The following is a 19,532-nucleotide window of genomic DNA, read 5'->3' on the forward strand; positions in this document are numbered from 1 at the left end:
CTGTGATATTGCGGCAGATATTGTAACACTATGTGACCAGTGACACTAATAAAATGATCAGTGCTAAAAATATGCACCATCTCTGTACTAATGACACTGGCTGCAAAGGGGTTAAACATTTAGGGCGATCAAAGGATTAAATGTGTGCTTTACCAGTGTTTTTGTGTTTACAATGAGGTGCTTCCCTAAGGGATTTGCTGGTTTTTCTTCCCTGCTTTGCACATCCAATTCACATGCCTGCTGACAGGACCGAGCTCTGCCTGGTTTACATAGGCAGAGCTCTGTTCTGCCTTTTCTCCTCGCCGATCTGCGGGGGCATGTACTTAACCACTTAAGGACCGCCTCCTGCAGATATACGTCGGTAGAATGGCACGGCTGGGCACAAGCACGTACCTGTACGTCCTCTTTAAGTGCCCAGCCGTGGGTCCAAAGCTCCGTGACCGCAGGACCCGCGGACCCGATCGCCGCTGGAGTCCCGCGATCGGTCCCTGCAGCTGAAGAACGGGGAGAGCTGTGTGTAAACACAGCTTCCCCGTTTTTCAGTGGCAGCTTCATTGATCATGTGTTCCCTAATATAGGGAAACACGATCAATGATGGCACACGTTCAGCCCCGCCCCCTACAGTTAGAAAAACATATGAGGTCACACACAACCCCTACAGCGCCCCCTAGTGGTTAACTTCTAAACTGCAATTGTAATTTTCACAGTAAACGATGCATTTTTATAGCATTTTTTTGCTGTGAAAATGACAATGGTCCCAAAAATGTGTCAAAATTGTCCGATGTGTCCGCCATAATGTCGCAGTCACGAAAAAAATCGCTGATCGCCGGCATTAGTAGTAAAAAAAAATTTTTTTTATAAAAATGCAATACAACTATCTCCTATTTTGTAAACGCTATAAATGTTGCGCAAACCAATCTATAAGCGCTTATTGTGATTTTTTTTTTTCTTTTTTTACCAAAAATATGTAGAATACGTATCGGCCTAAACTGAGGAAAAAAAAAACTTTTTTTATATCTTTTTGGGGGATATTTATTATAGCAAAAAGTAAAAATAATTGCATTTTTTTCAAAACTGTCGCTCTATTTTTGTTTATAGCGCAAAAAATTAAAAACCGCAGAGGTTATCAAATACCACCAAATGAAATCTCTATTTGTGGGGAAAAAAAGGACGCCAATTTTGTTTGGAAGCAACATCGCACGACCGCGCATTTGTCAGTTAAAGCGACGCAGTGCCGAATCGCAAAACCTGGCCGGGTCCTTTACCTGCATTTTGGTCCGGGTCTTAAGTGGTTAAGTTGTTTCTCTTATCCAACTGATAGTCTGCTGGAGAACTTGTGTCTATGAAAAACAATAGACTTACTGGCTGGATCTCTAGATGAAAATAGAAGAATATAAGCCTAAAAAAGGAACGCATTCACATCTAAGAATTGGTAGGCTGCAATATGATTAATGTTTGTGTTTTTAATACTGCTTTGAATGCTGCAGAACAATAAAAGTCGAATGTGACTATTAACAAGTCGTTGTGGAACTTTGGCTGCCAGATTCTGTTTTTAATAGGATTGTTGGTGTCAATCCTCGTGGATTTACAGGCACTGCAAGGCAACAAAACAAACATTTGTGCCACAGTGTTATGCCTAAATTTTACACTGTTTTATGTTGCGTATCAGTGGTCTGTCATGTGTCACATGGCTGCAATAAGTTCCTTTTAAAATATACACCCCTCTTTTTCCTTTTAGGTGGCCATGAGGATCTGGACCGCAGGGTGTCGCAGCACAGTCTTGCCGAGACTGCCAAAGTTGGCAGCAAAACAGCCCTAAACAGACGGGTAAGAGGAAGCGGCTAGCTTTTGCAGTCGGCATTCAAGAGCCATTTGTGGGCTTTTCTGTAGTTTTCCCTTCAATATCACGGCAGCAAGACATCTGTGTTCTATTTTAATTTTCTCTACATCTGAAATGTCCACCTGTAAAATTCTCAGAAAGGGAAAACGCGTTACTGTTAAAAGATGGATGAATAAAACACGTCTTTCCGATTTCTTAAGTATGCTTGGAAAGCAAATCATTTACCTACATGGCTGAAAAGTCAGCGTGTTCTCCAAATATAGGAAATATGGTGCCTGACCAAACTCTGCTGTTCCCATTACTTGTAAGTCGGGCCAATAGCCATGCTGGCTAGGTTATAATCCCGCTACTCGGAATGGTGAAATCAGAATTGCGTTGGGCTTCCAGAGTCTGATACTGAAGGTTTATTATGTTCTGTATCCTGACTGTTTTAGAAAAGCAATTTTCACTGGGACATAGCCCAGGCTGTATTGACTTTTTCTTATGGCGCTAATAAAAATAAAAACCACTAGACTAGAAATTCGGAAAATCAAAGACTGAGAAGGTTTGGCTGTCTGCAGATGGTTTACTAGGAAGGAAATTTGTGATTTTTGCAGGCTGTTTTATTTGTATGCCTATTAAGAAGAGGTGTGTGTGTGTGTGTGTGTGTGTATTCCTATATAACCTGCTTAAAGCAGGGGTTCACCCTAAAAATAACATTTTTTTTTTTCTAGCATGCCATCAAGCATACTAGCGCGATCTACAGTACACCTTTATTTTATTTTTTGGCGCCGTACTTGGTTTACTGCCGTAGTGAAGTTTCAGACTCCCCGCGGGGAATGGGCGTTCCTATGCAGAGGGAAGATGATTGACGGCCGGCTATGGCGCGTCACGCTTCCCGAAGATAGCCGAAATAGGACTTGCCTCTTCACGGCGCCTGCGCAGTCAGCTCCGATGTCTGTGCGCAGGTGCCGTATAGCGCCGTGAAGAGGCAAGTCCTATTTCGGCTATCTTTGGGAAGCGTGACGCGCCATAGCCGGCCGTCAATCATCTTCCCTCTGCATAGGAACGGCCATTCCCCGCGAGGAGTCTGAAATTTCACTACGGCAGTAAACTGTAAGTACGGCGCCAAAAAATAAAAGAAAGGCATACTGTAGATCGCGCTAGTATGCTTGATGGCATGCTAGAAATGTGTTTTTAGGGTGAAACACCGCTTTAAGCTGCACACCATGCAATTTTCACTTTACATTTTAATGGACATTTATATCAGACAAATGGGTTTATGTTTTTATTGTACTTCATGGGACACAGAGTTCTTACATCAGTTATGTGCCATGTACACTGGCAAGAATAATAAAGGAAGCCCTCTTTCTGGCATAACCCTTCCCCTGCCAGGACGGGTTTTTTTTTTTTTTTTTCCCAGTGTTCAAGGTGATGGTGTGCAGCTTTCTACATGATTTTCTAGATTCTCAAAGGTTTCAACAGGGATCAGGAGACAGGTTATCCAGATAAACTAAAGGTTATTGCTAGAGGATGGAACCTGAACCCGGCACTTGATGTTGCCAGATGGCACTGGACCTGAACGTATGAAACCCTGTGCAATTCTATATTGTCTAGTGCTTGCAGCAGGGTGCTATATAGGTCCAGAGCAGCAGACCCAAAACTCGAGTGCCTGAAACTATGGCGGTCGGTGAAGATTGCACCCACATGGGGGGGTCTGGCAGCAATACTGGTGAATGCTTCTGGGTAGCCCAACTGCTTGCTACTGCAGACTGTACTTTTGGTGTGGTGTGTGAAATATAGTGTGTGTGTGTGGGGGGGGGGGGGGGGGTGCTGCTGAATGTCCTAGAGTGCTTTGTGTTAAATCTGTGATGTCCTGGTTGTGTCCCTTCCCTATCGGCTGGTCTGCCCTTGGTGGTGTATCTCTGGTGCTCTCCTTGTTTGTCCCTTTGCTACAGAGCCCTGCTTTTGTTTTCTCTTCTGCCACCAGCTAGTCCTTTTAGGCTAAACTTTATTTACCCGGGTTGTTTTCAGTCTTATATCAAGGGGCAGGTTTGACTCCCACCCCCTGCTCTTGCCGGAGAGACTGAGTGGGCTTCAGTGACCGTTTTCTTGTACAATGGGACACAGAATCTCTTGAGGTAACACTGTGCTATAAGAGCAGTGTGGCAATCGGGGCAGAACAAGACACAGACCAATGCTATGGAGACTGATTTGATTCCTCAAGTATACAAGCAAGCCCATTCCTAAGGACACGTGGGCACATCTAGAGGGTGGCACTGGTAGTCTGCAGGGTATCTCCATGGGCAAACGGCACCCAAGTGCTCTTGCGACTGAGCCTTCTTATCTGTCGGAGGGACCTTTTTTTTTTTTTTGGCACTGGCAAACAGAGCAACTGTAAGCCAGTCCCTTTCACCCAGCATGCCTCCAGTTTTTTTTTTTTCTAGTTCTAGAAGGTTGGACACCTTTTACTTCAGCTCCGCTGTAAGTCTATCTTTTACTAGTCTTTTTTTTTTCTCGCCTCAATCAAGACTCCTTATTACACCACTTTTTAAACTGGTCTCTATTAAGTGGCTAACAGGACTAGCGTTTCTTCCACCTTACTTTGGAGGCTGTACCCAAACCCCGCTTGAATGAACATGCAAGGCTAGCTTGTAATATGACTTTTGGGCACTTGGCTTTGCAATGTGACATTTTCAGACTTGAGAGTACTGTTGGCCATGGAATGCTTTCCAGCATTGGCAGAGCTCCAGGTGTGACAATGTTTTTGAACACTTACTTCATGAGTAGGCCATTCGAGCTAAACCAGGAGCTTTATCGGTTTATGCCACTAAGAACTTCCCAAATTGTTTTGCAAGTGCTGTTTTTTTCCATGGTAAAGGTGAAGGGTGAGGGACGGAGTATTAATGTGACTCTGTGCGCTCTCCCACCTTTCAGCCTACAGAACCTCATTCTACTGCTGCATCGGCTTGTGACACACAATGTGGATCTCAAGTCTGCTCTGTTACCACTTTTTGACTACAGTGGACACCTTCAGCCACCTACAACTCTCACCAACACAAGTTGCCGGATTTGTGACCACCTGAGGCCTTGCCTTGTTTTAGGGCTTAGTTGTTACTGCTGCTTGGGTGCAAAATGTCTTTGGCTGCTATGGTGACCCCAGCCTATACGTCTCTAGTGCTTTAGGGAGCATTTTTTTCAGCTTCCGCAGAAAAAAACGGTACCTGACATCTGGAACCCAGTGCTAGGGTTATCACTCCGTCAGGTGAGGCCAAGCCCTCCCCATGTCCACAGTGGCTTTCATGCCCTCTCAGGACCTTTTTGACTGCATGTGCTCTGGGTTTGGAGCGCTCTGCCTGCTCAGGCTCTAATGGCACTCCCAGCATCTTTTCATCTAACCCTTAGATCAGGCCAGGGCTTTGGGTCCCATCACCATCTTTGACTTGGATACAGAGTTGCCATTGGATTTACGGGGGGTTATTTCAAACCTTTTTGATGCAGTTCATCTTTAACCTGTATCTAGAGGAGCAGCATGCTATAGGTCTCATGTCTTTTAGTATCCCCTGTGATATTTGGGGGTTGTTTAGCATAAGTGTAGCACCCGCTAGCGAGTACAATCCACTCCAGAAATTTTATTTCAGGGCTTGTTGGCCCACTTTTATTAAGAAAATTTTAAGAAAACAAAATCACAGGTTTTCCCTCGCAGGGGGTTTTCACCGTCAGTACCAAATAACTTCAGCCTCCCGGTTTATGCATACAGCAGTGCTGCTCAGGCCTTCTACTTCAGGCTCATCTCTGTCTCCTACAGACTACTCCGCTTTGCAAACAGTCCATACAAATGGCAGCCCCTCACTGCTCTGACCCTCAGACTTGGGTCTCTGACTTTCTCTGTGCACACCTGCACTCTCTGGATTTCACAGTGCAGCCTGCACTCTCCAGCTTCTCTAGCTACTCCAGTGCACACCTGCACTCTCTGGATTTCACAGTGCAGCCTGCACTCTCCAGCTTCTCTAGATACTCCAGTGCACACCTGCACTCTCTGGATTTCACAGTGCAGCCTGCACTCTCCAGCTTCTCTAGCTACTCCAATGCACACCTGCACTCTCTGGCTTCTCCCTTGCAAGCCTGGACTCCTTGGGAGGGTGGAGCCCAGAATCATGGTCTTGACTCTATCAGGCCCACACACACCTGAACAATCAATGTGCCGGTGAGTCTGAAAACCCGGACCCAGGACTGGGGATTTTATCCCACCCAGATCTCTAAGAAATCTCCGGCTCCAGGTCCCAAAGTGGACTTTAGTAAATAATGATGAAAATGAAACGCCAGTTTCCTCTGTATGTTATAAGCTCCCTGGAGCCTGTCAACCTGTCAAGTTGAGAATTCTGGGTTACTACACTGGTGGGGTACCACGCTACCGCACCCCCTAATACCATCCTAAGACATATGACGGTGGCAGTAAAATGGGTTAAAGTTATTTGGGCTTTGTGTCACCAGGTCCTCGGTGTCCTAGATATTAAAAAGCAACAACCTGTTCTTTATTTAATACTTTTTCTAAGTTTTACAAGCTCGAGGTGTCTTCCTCTGCAAATGCTAGTTTTGGGTAACATTTTCTGCAAGCGGCTCTTTTTAATACCTTTTGGTTTTCTTTTTCTTTTGATATTTTCCTGTTGGGCTGCTTGCCTGTGTTTGGGTGTGTCTGCCGTTCAGTTTAGACTGCTTTGGGACTTTTAATTTTTTTACCATTTAAGCTGTAAGGTCCATCATAGATTGTAAGCTCTAACGAGCAGGACTCTCTGATTCCTATTGTATTGTAACTGTACTGTCTGCCCTCATGTTGTAAAGTGCGGCGCAAACTATTGGCGCTATATACATCCTGTATAATAATTATCAGTGGATGCAGCACAGTACCTTTTTACCGTTGCCATGCATTTATTTACTTATTTAAATTTTTAATTTTTCCTCCTAGGATACCTACAGAAGACGTCACATGCAGAGATCGATTACTCGACAGATGTCCTTCGACCTTACCAAACTATTAGTGACAGAAGACTGGTTCAGTGACATCAGTCCCCAGACAATGAGAAGATTGTTAAATATTGTTTCAGTTACAGGTAATGAAGTGAGGGGGTATCGGAGTTAGAATGTAACTTTATAGCCAAACTAAATTCAGTAGTTATGTCAGAGGTTTACACCCACTTTAAAATATGAACAAAGCATATCCCTTTTATAGTGTGTACATGTTTCAATTCAGAACAATAAGTGTGATTTCTGTCTGCTGCCTCATTCTTCTGCTATCAGCATGAGTTACTTATGACAGGTTTTTCTGACGCCAAGAGAAAAAATGATGACACGGGAGGGAGCTCTGTGATTGACCGCCTCAATTTTGTTCTTATAAGCTGTGTGAAAAGGGGGCGGGGGGGGGGGGCGGGTCCTGTTGTGGTGTTTTTACTGCTTTATTGAATAAACCCAACTTGTATCGGAGCCACTACAAACCAGCCATTCATCTTGGAAAGGACTGTACATCTGATCAGCACTCAGGCCCCGTACACACGTCCGAGAAACTCGACGGGCAAAACACATCGTTTTGCTCGTCGAGTTCCTTGTAAAGCCGCCGAGGATCTCGCCCAGCCAACTTTTCCCATTGACTAACGAGGAAATCGAGAACATGTTCTCTTTTTGGCCCGACGAGATCCTCGTCGGTTTCCTCGGCGAAAAGTGTACACACGACCGGCAGAATACGTCTCCCATCGAATTTCTGGCTGAATTCTGCCGAGAAACTCGGTCGTGTGTACGGGGCCTCACTGGAGAGAAGAATAAATAGCCATTTTGTTCGGCACAAAAAAAAATCATTCCTTTTTTAAACGTTTATTTTTCATATAGGTTCCAAATATAAAAATGTCTACTTTAATTGTGCGCAGTTGGCAAGTGCTGCATAACGTAAACTTTTATTTAAAAAAAAAAAAACTAAGTGGACAGTTGGCCCCCTATATTGTGTGGCATTGCAGGGCAGCCTTTTGTACTGGCCAGGTCATATCTGTAAAAAGGATAGGCCTTAAAGTGGTTGTAAATCGCTGGATGTGTTTGTTTTTTTTCCTTCTTCTTACCTGCAAGTTAATGGCATGTGCTAGTATGCATTGCATACTAGCACAATATGTGAAACTTGCCTGAAATGCAAGGTCATCGCTGGAGGCCACTTTCATATTCCCCTGTCTTGCTTCCGAGTTCGCGGACTCCAGCTCTGTGACTGTTCGGAGTCGCGATGACGTCACGGCAATGAAGGAATGGCATGGGTGGCCATTCCTTCAGAACGCCTGCGCCAGTGATGTCACCGGCTGCATGTACTGTAAGTCTCTCCTAAACGGTGCACGTTTAGGAGATATTTACATTATCTTATAGGTAACCCTTATTATAGGCTTACCTATAGCAAAAATTTAGTGATGGAAGTTAACTTCCACTTTAAAGAGAGGCCATGCTTTTCAGGACCAAGAATCTGATATTTCCAGATGTTCCAGATAATTCAATCAATGTAGATTCCCTCAGAGTCCTTGGCTACTGGACTGGAACAATGCAGAGAACCGGACACGTTCAATGTTTTGTCCAATACATCTTTCGTAGAAGTGCGTCAGCAGTCTGGATTACAAGGTCCAACGCTTTATACATGGATGCCTGTGAGCTGACTGCCCATCAGTAACTGAACATCCAAAACCACTTACATTTGTGTGTGTGTGTGTGTGTGTGTGTGTGTGTGTGTGTGTGTGTGTGTGTGTTTTTTTTTTTTTTTGTAACCAGTTTTTTTTATTCCTTTTGTCACATTTACAGGACGATTATTAAGAGCCAACCAGATAAGTTTTAACTGGGACAGGCTGGCCTCATGGATCAACCTTACAGAGCAGTGGCCATATAGAACATCCTGGCTTATCCTGTACCTTGAAGAGACAGAGAGTGTCAATGATCAGACCACACTAAAGACGATTTATGAAAGGTAAGTGTTTAGTTTTACAGTTTTTAAAATAATTTCCTTATTTTGTCCTGTAAGGGATCACTGCTACCATTGTACCTACTATGACAGTACAGTTGAAAGGCTTAAAATGTTATCTGATGGTATTTTATTTATCAATTTTTTTTCTGTGTGGAACCTAAAACCACGTCCCACTCACTTAAGAGAATTCTATGCAAGTCGGAATTAAATAGTCAAAAAGTAGCAGAGGAACTTTTTTCATAATTGCTGCGACATGAACGTCTCCATTGCCAGCAATGGGTAGCGACTTGTCATGCCAGTGCATACAGGATCTTTAAGTGGATGTAAGCTCAATTTTTTTTATTTTTTTTAATTAAGGCTTGCACCTTATACAGTATAGGATGTCATGTCATCTGTACCCAGTCTTGCCACTAGGAGTTAATCCAGCTCTGAGAAATCCTCTTATCTTTTTTTCAGTGAGATAAAAACTGACACACGGAGAAATAGGAGTCTGTTTCTCCCCCTTGCTGTGCGTGACAGGTTATTTACATATCTCATGCACAAGCCTGAGAGAGACATTCTGTGTACTTCAGATACCCTCCTCCTTTCTTCTTCAGCTCTCCCAGGATTGGCTGCTCCAAACCTCAGCATGATTGGGCATGCTGAAGTCATGTGGTGACTTTTCTGGATTTTGACTGGATGTTAGTGATCATAGCAGAAGTTCAGTGTAAGAAATACATAGAGAATGCATGTTGACAAGGGGAGGCTACGGACATCGCGATTCCACCCACCGAGCTCCGGACAACAGACCCACCTACAGAATCTGCAGTTTTTCGGGTCTCCTAAAAGAGGGGGGACATTTGACAGGTAAGGATACATGCAGGAGGCATCTATATCCTAATAGATCAGCACTATGGCAGTAGTTTAGAAAGGATGAGAGTAGGTTTACATCCACTTTAATGTATGCACATTCAGGAAAGAGTGAGGGAGGCAAGTGGTAAACTCCCATTCTCCAACCTCCTCTCCATTGGTGGAGACACAGTTCACCCTAAGGAATGCCATGTTCTCTGTGCTGGTGCCCTGAAGTTAAGGAGCAGCAGACTGGTAACTGTGTTTGATTTGCATTGGTTGGGCACACAAGTACAGCGAGGGTAAAAAAGTATTTGATCTCCTGCTGATTTATGTACAATTGCCCACTGACAAATGATTAGTCTATAATTTTAATGGCAGGTTTATTTTAACCGTGAGAAACAGAAAAACAAAAAAAAATCTGGAAAAACACATTTCAAATAAGTTATAAATTGATTTGCATTTTAATGAGTGAAATAAGTATTTGACCCCTTCTCAAAACATGATTTTGTACTTGGGGGCAAAACCCTTGTTGGCAATCAGAGGTCAGATGTTTCTTGCAGTTGGCCACCAGGTTTGCACACATCTCAGGAGAGATTTTGTCCCACTCCTCTTTGGAGATCCTCTCCAAGTCATTGAGGTTTCAAGGCTGACATTTGGTAACTCGAACTTTCAGCTCCCTCCACATATTTTCTATGGGATTAAGGTCTGGAGACTGGCTAGGCCACTCCTGCACCTTAATGTGCTCCTTCTTGACCCACTTCTTTGTTGCCTTGGCTATGTATTTTGGGTCAGTTTAATGCTGGAATCCACGACCCATTTTCAATGCCCTAGCTTGGGATCTTGCCCAAGATTTGATGATACGTGGCCCTGTCCATTGTCCCTTTTGGTGTGGTGAAGTTGTCCTGTCCCCTTAACAGACACCCCACAAAGCATAATGTTTCCACCTCCCATGTTTGACGGTGGTTGATGGTGTTCTTTGGGTCATAGACAGCATTCCTCCTCCTCCTCCAAACACGGCAAGTTGAGTTGATGCCAAAGATCTCGATTCTGGTCTCGTCTGACTACAACACTTTTTTTACCCAGTTCTCCTCTAAATCATTCAGATGTTCATTTGCAAACTTCAGACGGGCCTGTAAATGTTCTTTCTTGAGCAGGTGGACCTTGCGGGCGCTGCATGATTTTTAGTCCTTCACGGCGTATTGTATTACCAATTGTTTTCTTGGTGACCATGGTCCCAGCTGCCTTGAGATCATTGACAAGAGTCTCCCATGTAATTCTGGGCTGATTCCTCACCATTCTCAAAAATTTATTGAAACTCCACAAGGTGAGATCTTGCATGGAGCCCCAGACTGAGGGAGATTGACAGTTATTTTGTGTTTCTTCCATTTGCGAATATTCGCAACAACTGTTTTCACCCTCTCACCAAGCTGCTTGACGATGGTTTTGTAGCCCATTCCAACCTTGTGTAGGTCTACAATCTTGTTCCTGACATGCTTGGAGAGCTCCTTGGTCTTGGCCTTTTGGCTAAGATCAAGTGTAGTATCTGTTCTCATCAGTCACTGCACCAGATACACGCTTTTTTTAGCACCTGCCTCCTGGGCCGGGCCTTTTGGCTAGGACCGGAGGAATTTTTTATTCCTGGCCGGAGGGCCTGGTCATTGTTTCACCACAATGGCCACTTCTTTCACTCTCCTCTTCACTATCCCTTCCCCCACTTTATTTTATTTAAGCCTGTGTTTGTCACTTTTTTGTCTTTTTTTTGTTGTGCACGTTTTGTCACTGTGTGATTAGTAGGGTGCGGGTCCTCGGGCCAGCCCTGAACGTCTTGGGAGTGGGTGGACATGGCCTTCTGGCTTAGTTCGCCTGCTCTCATGGGGTCTCCCTTCGGGGGAGCCCCACCTAGTACTGGGAGGGTTCTGTTTCGGCAGTCCCTCCGAGGAAGTTGGGTCCGTGTCGGCTTCGGTTGCTCGGACCACAGTACCTTAGTCCCCGTCTGGAGCTTAACGCCCCGGGGGATCAGGGTTTGGGTCCTTTTTCACAGGAGGACCACTTGACTTTGCCCCCGTCTGCACATTTTTGTGAACACTCTTTATGTGTGTGCACATTTTTTCTGCACCGGGTGGAGTTTTTTGGGTGTGTTCACACGCCATAGGCTTTTCAAAAAAAAATAAAAAATCTGTTCTCATCAGTTGTCAGAGGAGCTGAAGCACCTCCTACATGGGGAGGGTGGATGCAATCCAATGACGTCATTGCACCTGGAAGGATGGTTTCAGCAGGGACTACGTTGTGCTGCCTGACAGATACTGGGGGCCGGCCAATGGTTGCGTCTGAGCCATCTGGAAGGGTGCTCCTGGTGAGGATGGGTACTGCGCTTGGTCTTGGTCTTTTTGCCGAGTTCTAGTCTGGCCTTCTGGCTGGCCAGTATAAGTGCTGTCCCTGTCAGAGATCTGGTAGGAGGAGCTGGTATTGCCCTGAGAGTAGACTGGGTAATACCATGCAAATCCGCCGGGTTGACGGGGGTCTGGAAGGGCTAGTATTGGTGGAGGCTGCTAACTGGAGCCTCCACTGGGCTCTCTAGGGGTGGAGGGCTGCACTGGCCGGTCAGGGGGTTGGATTTGGAACGGAAAAGCCTATGTTGCATGTGCCCCTGGACTGGCAGTCCAGGGGTACCGGAAGAATCACTGTGAGTGAGGGTCACTATGATTTGACTGGTACCACAGTCACTGCACCAATAACACGCTTTTTTTTAGCACCTGCCTCCTAGGCCGGGCCTTTTGGCTGGGACCGGAGGAATTTTTTATTCCTGGCTGGAGGGCCTGGTCATTGTATAACACAATGACCAATTCTTTCACTCTCCTCGCCACTATCCCTTTCCCCCACTTTATTTAATTTATTGCCTAGGTTTGTCATGTTTTTGTCTTTTTTTGTTTGTGCACATTATTTGTTCACTGTGTGATTAGTCGAGTGTCGGTCCTCGGGCCAGCCCTGAACGTCTTGGGATTGGGTGGACATGGCCTGCTGGCTTGGTCCGCCTGCTCTCATGGGGTCTTCCTTCGGGGGAGCCCCACCTAGTACTGGGAGGGTTCTGTTTCGGCAGTCCCTCCAAGGAAGTTGGGTCCGTGTCGGCTTCGGTTGCTCGGACCACAGTACCTTAGTCCCCGTCTGGAGCTTAACGCCCCGGGGGATCAGGGTTTGGGTCCTTTTTCACAGGAGGACCACTTGACTTTGCCCCCGTCTGCACATTTTTGTGAACACTCTTTATGTGTGTGCACATTTTTTCTGTATTGGGTGGAGTTTTTGTTGGGTGTGTTCACACGCCATAGGCTTTAAAAAAATAAATAAAAAATGGTGGAGCGAATGGAATCTGATTGCTTCTGTGTACAGGTGTCTTTTATACAGGTAACAAGCTGAGATTAGGAGCACTCCCTTTAAGAGAGTGCTCCTAATCTCAGCTCATTAGCTGTATAGTAGACACCTGGGAGCCAGAAATCTTACTGATTGATAGGGGATCAAATACGTATTTCACTTATTAGAATTCTAATCAATTTATAGCTTTTTTGAAATGCGTTTTTCTAGATATTTGTTGTTTTTCTGTCGCTCACGGTTAAAATAAACTTGCCATTAAAATGATAGACTGATCATTTTTGTCAGTAGGCAAACTTACAAAATCAGCAGGGGATCCTCACTGTATGGTGCTTCACTGTGCTGGTGGTCTGAGACAAACGAGCTGTAGACCTGGCACTCTGTTTCCAACCTTCATTGGTTAGGCACACATACATCAGTCAAGCACTTAGAACCCACAAATCACCATGCTGAAGAAGAATCTTGTCCTATGTTGCAAAAGGACAGAAATTGAATCGTGTGGAGCCCATTAGAGGAGCCTGGGTTGCCTCTGTGACCCCCAGAATCTTAAGGCTGGCTTATACCCAAATATTCACCTGAAACCGTTGGCAATCTTGCTGAGATGTGTAAAGAGCTGAAATACGTACAAGTTTTTTCAGGTTCCTTACAGTGCTGCTAAGATGATTAAAATACAAAAAAAGTGTTTGCTCTCTGTTGAAGAAATTCAAAGCTTATTTTATATGACCCTTTAGCTCCAGCTGCAATGCTGCAACAGCTTCTAAGGCTCTTGACCATCAATGTTGGGATTTGTTGTTTTTTTACTTGTCTAACTTTTTTTCTTTATCCAGTCTGCCAAATTACATAACTTTCAATAATTGAGTACTGTACAGTAAAACCTTGGACTGCGAGCATAATTCGTTCCAGAAGCATGCTTGTAATCCAAAGCACTTGTATATCAAAGCAAATTTCCCCATAAGAAATAATGGAAACTCCAATGATTCGTTCCACAACCATTTATTCTTGGGTCCTTCAGTTTATAGTCCATATAAAAAGATTATAGCAATGTGATAAGTTGTGTAACCATAAAATGACCATCCACAAGGGGATTAGAAGCAAAATCCAGCAGGAGCTACAGATTATAAAAGAGAAGAAAGACGCCTCTAAGTGTAGTAATAAGTTGCTAAATGTTGTACCTTCATTACATGTAACCATATTGCTACACTTAGAGGCCCCTCTCTTCTCTTTTATACTCAGTAGTGACATGACACTACTTGTATATCAAGACATCGCTTGTATATCAAGTCAAAATGTATTAAAACATTTTGCTTGTCTTGCAAAGGCTCTCAAACCAAGGTTTTGCTGTATTGGTTTGCTTACAGAACCCCACGGTTTAAGTGCAGAATGAAAGATATTCCAGCCCAGCAGGTGGCAGTGTTGTACAATGCTGGTTGACAATCCTCCATCCATTTACTTTTTAAAATGAATGCCATACGAACAGTAATGCTGGTTTGTCTATAGTCTAGCACAATGGATTTTGCGAACGTTAACTAAGAGCTGCTTTATTAGGATATAAACTGCAATAGCGGCAATAAATTTGATTAAAAGTAAGCGTGGAGTCTTCTGCTGATGAGTGAATTGGTTTATTCCATAAATACAGGCATATTTTTGAGTGTTTATAGGGTATAGGAAAGGTACATGCTTGTGTTCAGGATCATTTATTGCATTTGTAGACTTTTTATTTTATTTGATACGTTGCATGCTGTTTCAGTTCACTGGTTTTAGGGCCAGTTCATACCACAGTTTGTGTTCCGGGTTCATTTCTGCTTGTGAGTTTACATGCATTTTTTATGTGTTCCAGTGTGTTTTTGATGCACCTTTTCCCTCCCTTTTGTTTTTTTTTTTGTTTTTTTTTTCTCAATTCAGGACATGTGCATTTACATGCATCCTGGTGCATTTTAAATTTGCCACATTCCACATGCATTTCATACAGAACACCGTGCAGGTTTTTTTTTTTTTTTTTAAAACCACTTCCTTACCGGGCCATAGTAATATGAAGCCGGCAGGAACCCTCCGGGTGGACGTTATATGACGTCCTTTCTTCCCGGCTGTCTAGGGCACGCCCACGGCATCACTCGTGCCCGGTGGCTGCGATGTCCGCCGGGCACCCGCGATTGCCCGCGATCACGGGTGTGTAGAAGAATTCATATCGGTCTAAATTTAGGATTTTTTTTTTAAATTGTGATATTTATTAAAGTCAAAAATATTTTTTTTTTCAAAATTGTCGCTCTTTTGTTTATAGCGCAAAAATTTCAAAACCGCAGAGATAATCAAATACCACAAAATGAAAGCTCTATTTGGGGGGGGAAGCACAAAGATTTTATTTGAGTACAGTGTTGCATGACCACACAATTGTCATTCAAATTGCAACAGTGCTAAAAATTAAAAATTGGTCTGGGCAGGAAGGGGGTGAAAAAGTGGTTAATGAAGATTAAAAATACACTGGGCTGCATCTGGTGTGAACCATACTTTAAAGGAGAAGTATAGCCATCCCTGGGGGATCACAGTAGTGTAGTTCGTTCCGCACTTCTGTGACCAACACGCTTTCAACGGACAACCAACTATAGTCTACTTTCTGCTGAAGTCACTCGGCCCAGGCTTGGGAAAGATCAACGCTTTAAAGTTGGGATCCACCCAGAAGCCTGGACCAGCACCTTCCTCAGCTTCTCAGCAATCTGCTGAGAGCCTGAGCCAACCCCTCCCACTCCCTCCACAGCCCAGTGCTCCAGTGAGCTCTGGAGGGGATGAACAGAGAGCCACTGACAGTGTGGAGAAATGAGCAATCAGAGCCAGCGGGGGACAGATGCAGCATCGGGTCGATATTGCATCCATCTAGGTGAGTTAAACGTTTTTACAATTTATTTTTTTCTAAAGCTGTATTTCTCTTTTAACTACTTGCCGACCATAGCACGACTATGTACGTCGACAGAATGGCACGGGCAGGCAGATTGGGGTACAGGTACGTCCCTTTAAATCTGCCGCCCAGCGTGCCTCGCAAGTGTGGCCGCGGGTTCCGGGAACTTGATGTTCCCGGGAGGCCCGCGATTGCGGTCGGCAGGCAGAACAGGGGAATGCCTTTGTAGACAAGGCATTCCCCCTATTTTGCCTGGTGCCACTGTCACTGATGACCGTTCCCCAAGTGATCAGAACAGGAGTCCATTAACCTACCAGCATGTCTTTGGAGTGTAGGAGGAGTCCCAAGTACCCAGAGGAAACCCATGCAGGCACAGGGAGAACATGCAAACTCCAGGCAGGTAGTGCCATGTTTGGGATTGGAACTGACAACCAACTGACAACCACAGTGCTGCCGGGCAGAAGTGCTAACCACTTAGCCGCTGTGAGTGAATAGACTCCACAGCATCAGCACTGAATGCTGCTAAAGCGACAGACGCCCTAGTTTGTCTGCTGTGACACAAACCTTTTGCCATTATTTTGGTGTTGTGAATTATGGTGCAGGCACATTTTTAGATTGGCTATATTATCTACGTAATAAAACAGTGTTCATTGTGATTAGTCTTTGAGCTTTTTTACTGTTAGATTTTGGCTAAGATATATAGGAACTAGGTCGAGATTACAGTGAACCTGACGGCCAATCTATAAATCCTTCTCAAGAACCATAAAACCTGCCATGCTGTTGGCTTTATATACCTAAAAAAAAAAAAAAAAAAAGTCTGTTTCCCTTTTTAAAACGTATTTAGTTTTGCTACAGAGAAAATGACTTCTCTTAATTTGTCCTTTTTAGCTGTCATCACCCTGTCTAATGACGGTGCCAATTAATGAAGACGTATGCTCTCATTGGACATTGGGTTTGTGGTTTTGGAAGGGTTTAGTACCAAAGCAAGGAAATCGAGCCTAATGAAGTGAAAGCATTTTCAATGGAGTCCTTTAGAGGAGGGTTTTCTGGGTAATAAAGGTAATAGCAGCTACAATCAGGTTCCTGCTTTAGGACACAGCAACTTTAAATAGTTCACCGTAGCTTACAGGTGCTCTTTAAATGCTAATTTAAAGGGTCACTAAAGGAATTTTTTTTTTTTTTTTTTTAGCTAAATAGCTTCCTTTACCTTACTGCAGTACTGGTTTCATGTCCTCATTGTTCGTTTTTGCTTTGAAGTTGCTGTAATTCTTCTCTGATCTCCACACTTCCTGCTTGTCTGGCTCCTTATGAAAAAACTCATGCGAGCTTCTCACTGTGGTCCATGATCAAGAAGGTGCGATTACTGTGTGTCTAAAACTCCTCAGAGCCAATCAGATTAATTTTAAAAACAAACACTGCCCTGTGTTTGTTTGTTTTTGTTATGTGTGTCTCTGTACTTCACAGGAACATGAAACTAGTTTAAAAATGAAACTAAACTGCAGGTACATTATATGATTGATTTTTATCTATTTTTAATCATTTTTAAAAGGAATCAGTTAACTATTATGTCTCTATACCCTGTAAACAGTAATTTCAGCAAAAAAAAAATGTTTTCCTTTACTGCTCCTTTTAAGTAAGGAGCCATTAAAAAGACCCCGTTACAAGAGTTTGTGTAACTTTGTGCAAGATTAAGAAATGCATGTATGATGCATTCTGTGCCTAGCATTAAAGGAGTATTAAACCCAGAAGCAAACATTTATTATATTGCACCTTGCCATTGGATCATTGATGTGGTGCCTGCATTTGTTTTCTTTTTTAGGCTATCACCTGGTGATTTGGCAAGTAAGTCTGTTGGTTTTTCAAAAGAACAAGCTCTCTTGCAGATATAGCCGTTGGAGGGATGAGAGAAACCACTGATCAGCTTTTGTTTATGTAAAACTTTTATCTCAAGAGATAAACTGTTGCTGCGACTGATGGTAAAAGTGTGAGCTGGAGTTTGGCTCCAATTTTGTTAGTGTATCCAAATTTGTTAGTCCATCCAACATGCCCCTCCCCCAATATTAACAATGCTGTTATCCAAAGGTGCCCCTCTGCTGCTATTTGGAGGCACTCAAAGGACTCGTGCACACTGCAGCTCAAAAAAAAAAGTTGATTTGATTTTACAGACATTTGAGCTTTTATTTCTCTGCCTAAAAGCCCTCTAGAAGATTGTGCTTTTTTGTGCTCTTTTGCATGTTTTTGTTGAGCTTTTTTGAACATAAGCGTTTTTTCACAAACCCTCCCTTTAGCTAATTTTTTTTTTTTTTTTTTTTTTGTGTTATTGGCCACGTAAGCTTCTTTTCTGCTCGAAAGCTCCTCTCAAACACAAGTTTGGTGTGTTTTTTTTTTTTTTTTGCCTGTAAACTCTTGAAAAAGCCATAGTGTGCATGGACACATTGGCTAACACGGAGGGGAGTTTACAGGCAGAAAATGAGCGCTCAAAAGCCTGTAGATGCGGCTTCTTTGAGCTTTGAACATGTACATGAGCCCTAATACAGGTGGTGTGTTACTGGCTAGATCACCAGGTGAAAACTGAGAACAAAAACTTTAAAAAGAAAAACGAATGCAGCCACCACATCTTGACAGCATTTTTTTTTTTCTCAGGCACCATAACATACTGTAGATGGAACATTGTTTCATTTACCTGTAGAAGTGACCAGAGAAACTGGAAAGATATGTTGCCTGAACTCAAAAAAAAAAATCCCCACTGCTTAAAAATGTGTTGGCTGGAGTTAGATTTTTGTTTGTCGACTCTAAGGCTTCATTTCCACTGGCGTTTTTACAGCCACTTTTCTGAGCGTTTTTTACAGCTTAAAAACGCCTGTCCATGTTATTCTATGGCATCATGCCCACATAGAAGTTTTTGAGCTGCAAATGGCATAGGCGTTTTTGAGCTGTAAAAAAAACGCAGGACCAGGGCGTTCTGAAGCTCCAGAGTAGAGCTGTAAAAACGCCAGACGTTAAACGCTCAAAAACACGTAAAAACGCGCAAAAACGCTCAAAAACGCGCCCGCGGCATTTTTAAAGCGGACAGGCGTTTTTAAGCTGTAAAAAAGCCTAACAACAGTGGCTGTAAAAACGCCAGTGGAAATGAAGCTTAAAAAAAAAAAAAAAAGAACTCCATGTTCACTATGACTTTAGTCACATGCTTACTTTTGCCAAACGGTCTGGATGATGTAATACACTGCAACAGCTTGTGCCGCATACAGCAAGCTGTGAGGTCATCCGCCCACCTCTTCACCCCGGCTAATCAGAGAACACCTTTTTTTTTCATTGATAAAAGCATAAGGCAGCTCCTGAATGGCTGAGATAGTGTATGACCGACCTCTTTTTTTTATTTATTTTTTCTGGGCGCAGAAATGACGTGTCCAGTACTTAGGAAGGAGGACAGTACAGTTTACTGTATGCAGAACAAGCTGCTACAGTGTATTACAGCGGCCTGGCCATTATGCAAAGGGTAAACATTCATTTGAGCCAAGCTGGCTCAAGCAAACTTTTTAAAATCATAGTTAACATCAAGTTCCTCTTTAAAGTGTATGTAATCCCGAGCAATCAACTTCTTTTATTTGGTTCCTTTTGGTCTGTTTAATATACAATGGGAAGCATTTTGT

General features: G+C 43.5%; 1 protein-coding gene and 1 non-coding gene across 4 annotated transcripts in view; both read left to right on the top strand.

Annotated features, from left to right (window-relative positions):
• The window catches only part of KIDINS220 (kinase D interacting substrate 220), a 180,711-nt gene that overhangs the window by 79,786 nt on the left and 81,393 nt on the right, over positions 1-19,532 (top strand). For all 3 annotated transcript variants that reach the window (XM_040348643.1, XM_040348644.1, XM_040348645.1), the window contains exons 20-22: positions 1,739-1,827; positions 6,786-6,930; positions 8,639-8,801. In XM_040348643.1, coding sequence (XP_040204577.1) covers positions 1,739-1,827; positions 6,786-6,930; positions 8,639-8,801 — 397 coding nt within the window. The remainder of the gene's footprint in view (positions 1-1,738; positions 1,828-6,785; positions 6,931-8,638; positions 8,802-19,532) is intronic.
• Positions 11,132-11,313, top strand: LOC120938706. The gene has a single exon (XR_005749201.1). It is a non-coding gene; the product is annotated as a U2 spliceosomal RNA (small nuclear RNA).

Source organism: Rana temporaria, chromosome 4 (genome assembly GCF_905171775.1).
Source record: "Rana temporaria chromosome 4, aRanTem1.1, whole genome shotgun sequence".
Lineage (NCBI taxonomy): Eukaryota > Metazoa > Chordata > Amphibia > Anura > Ranidae > Rana > Rana temporaria.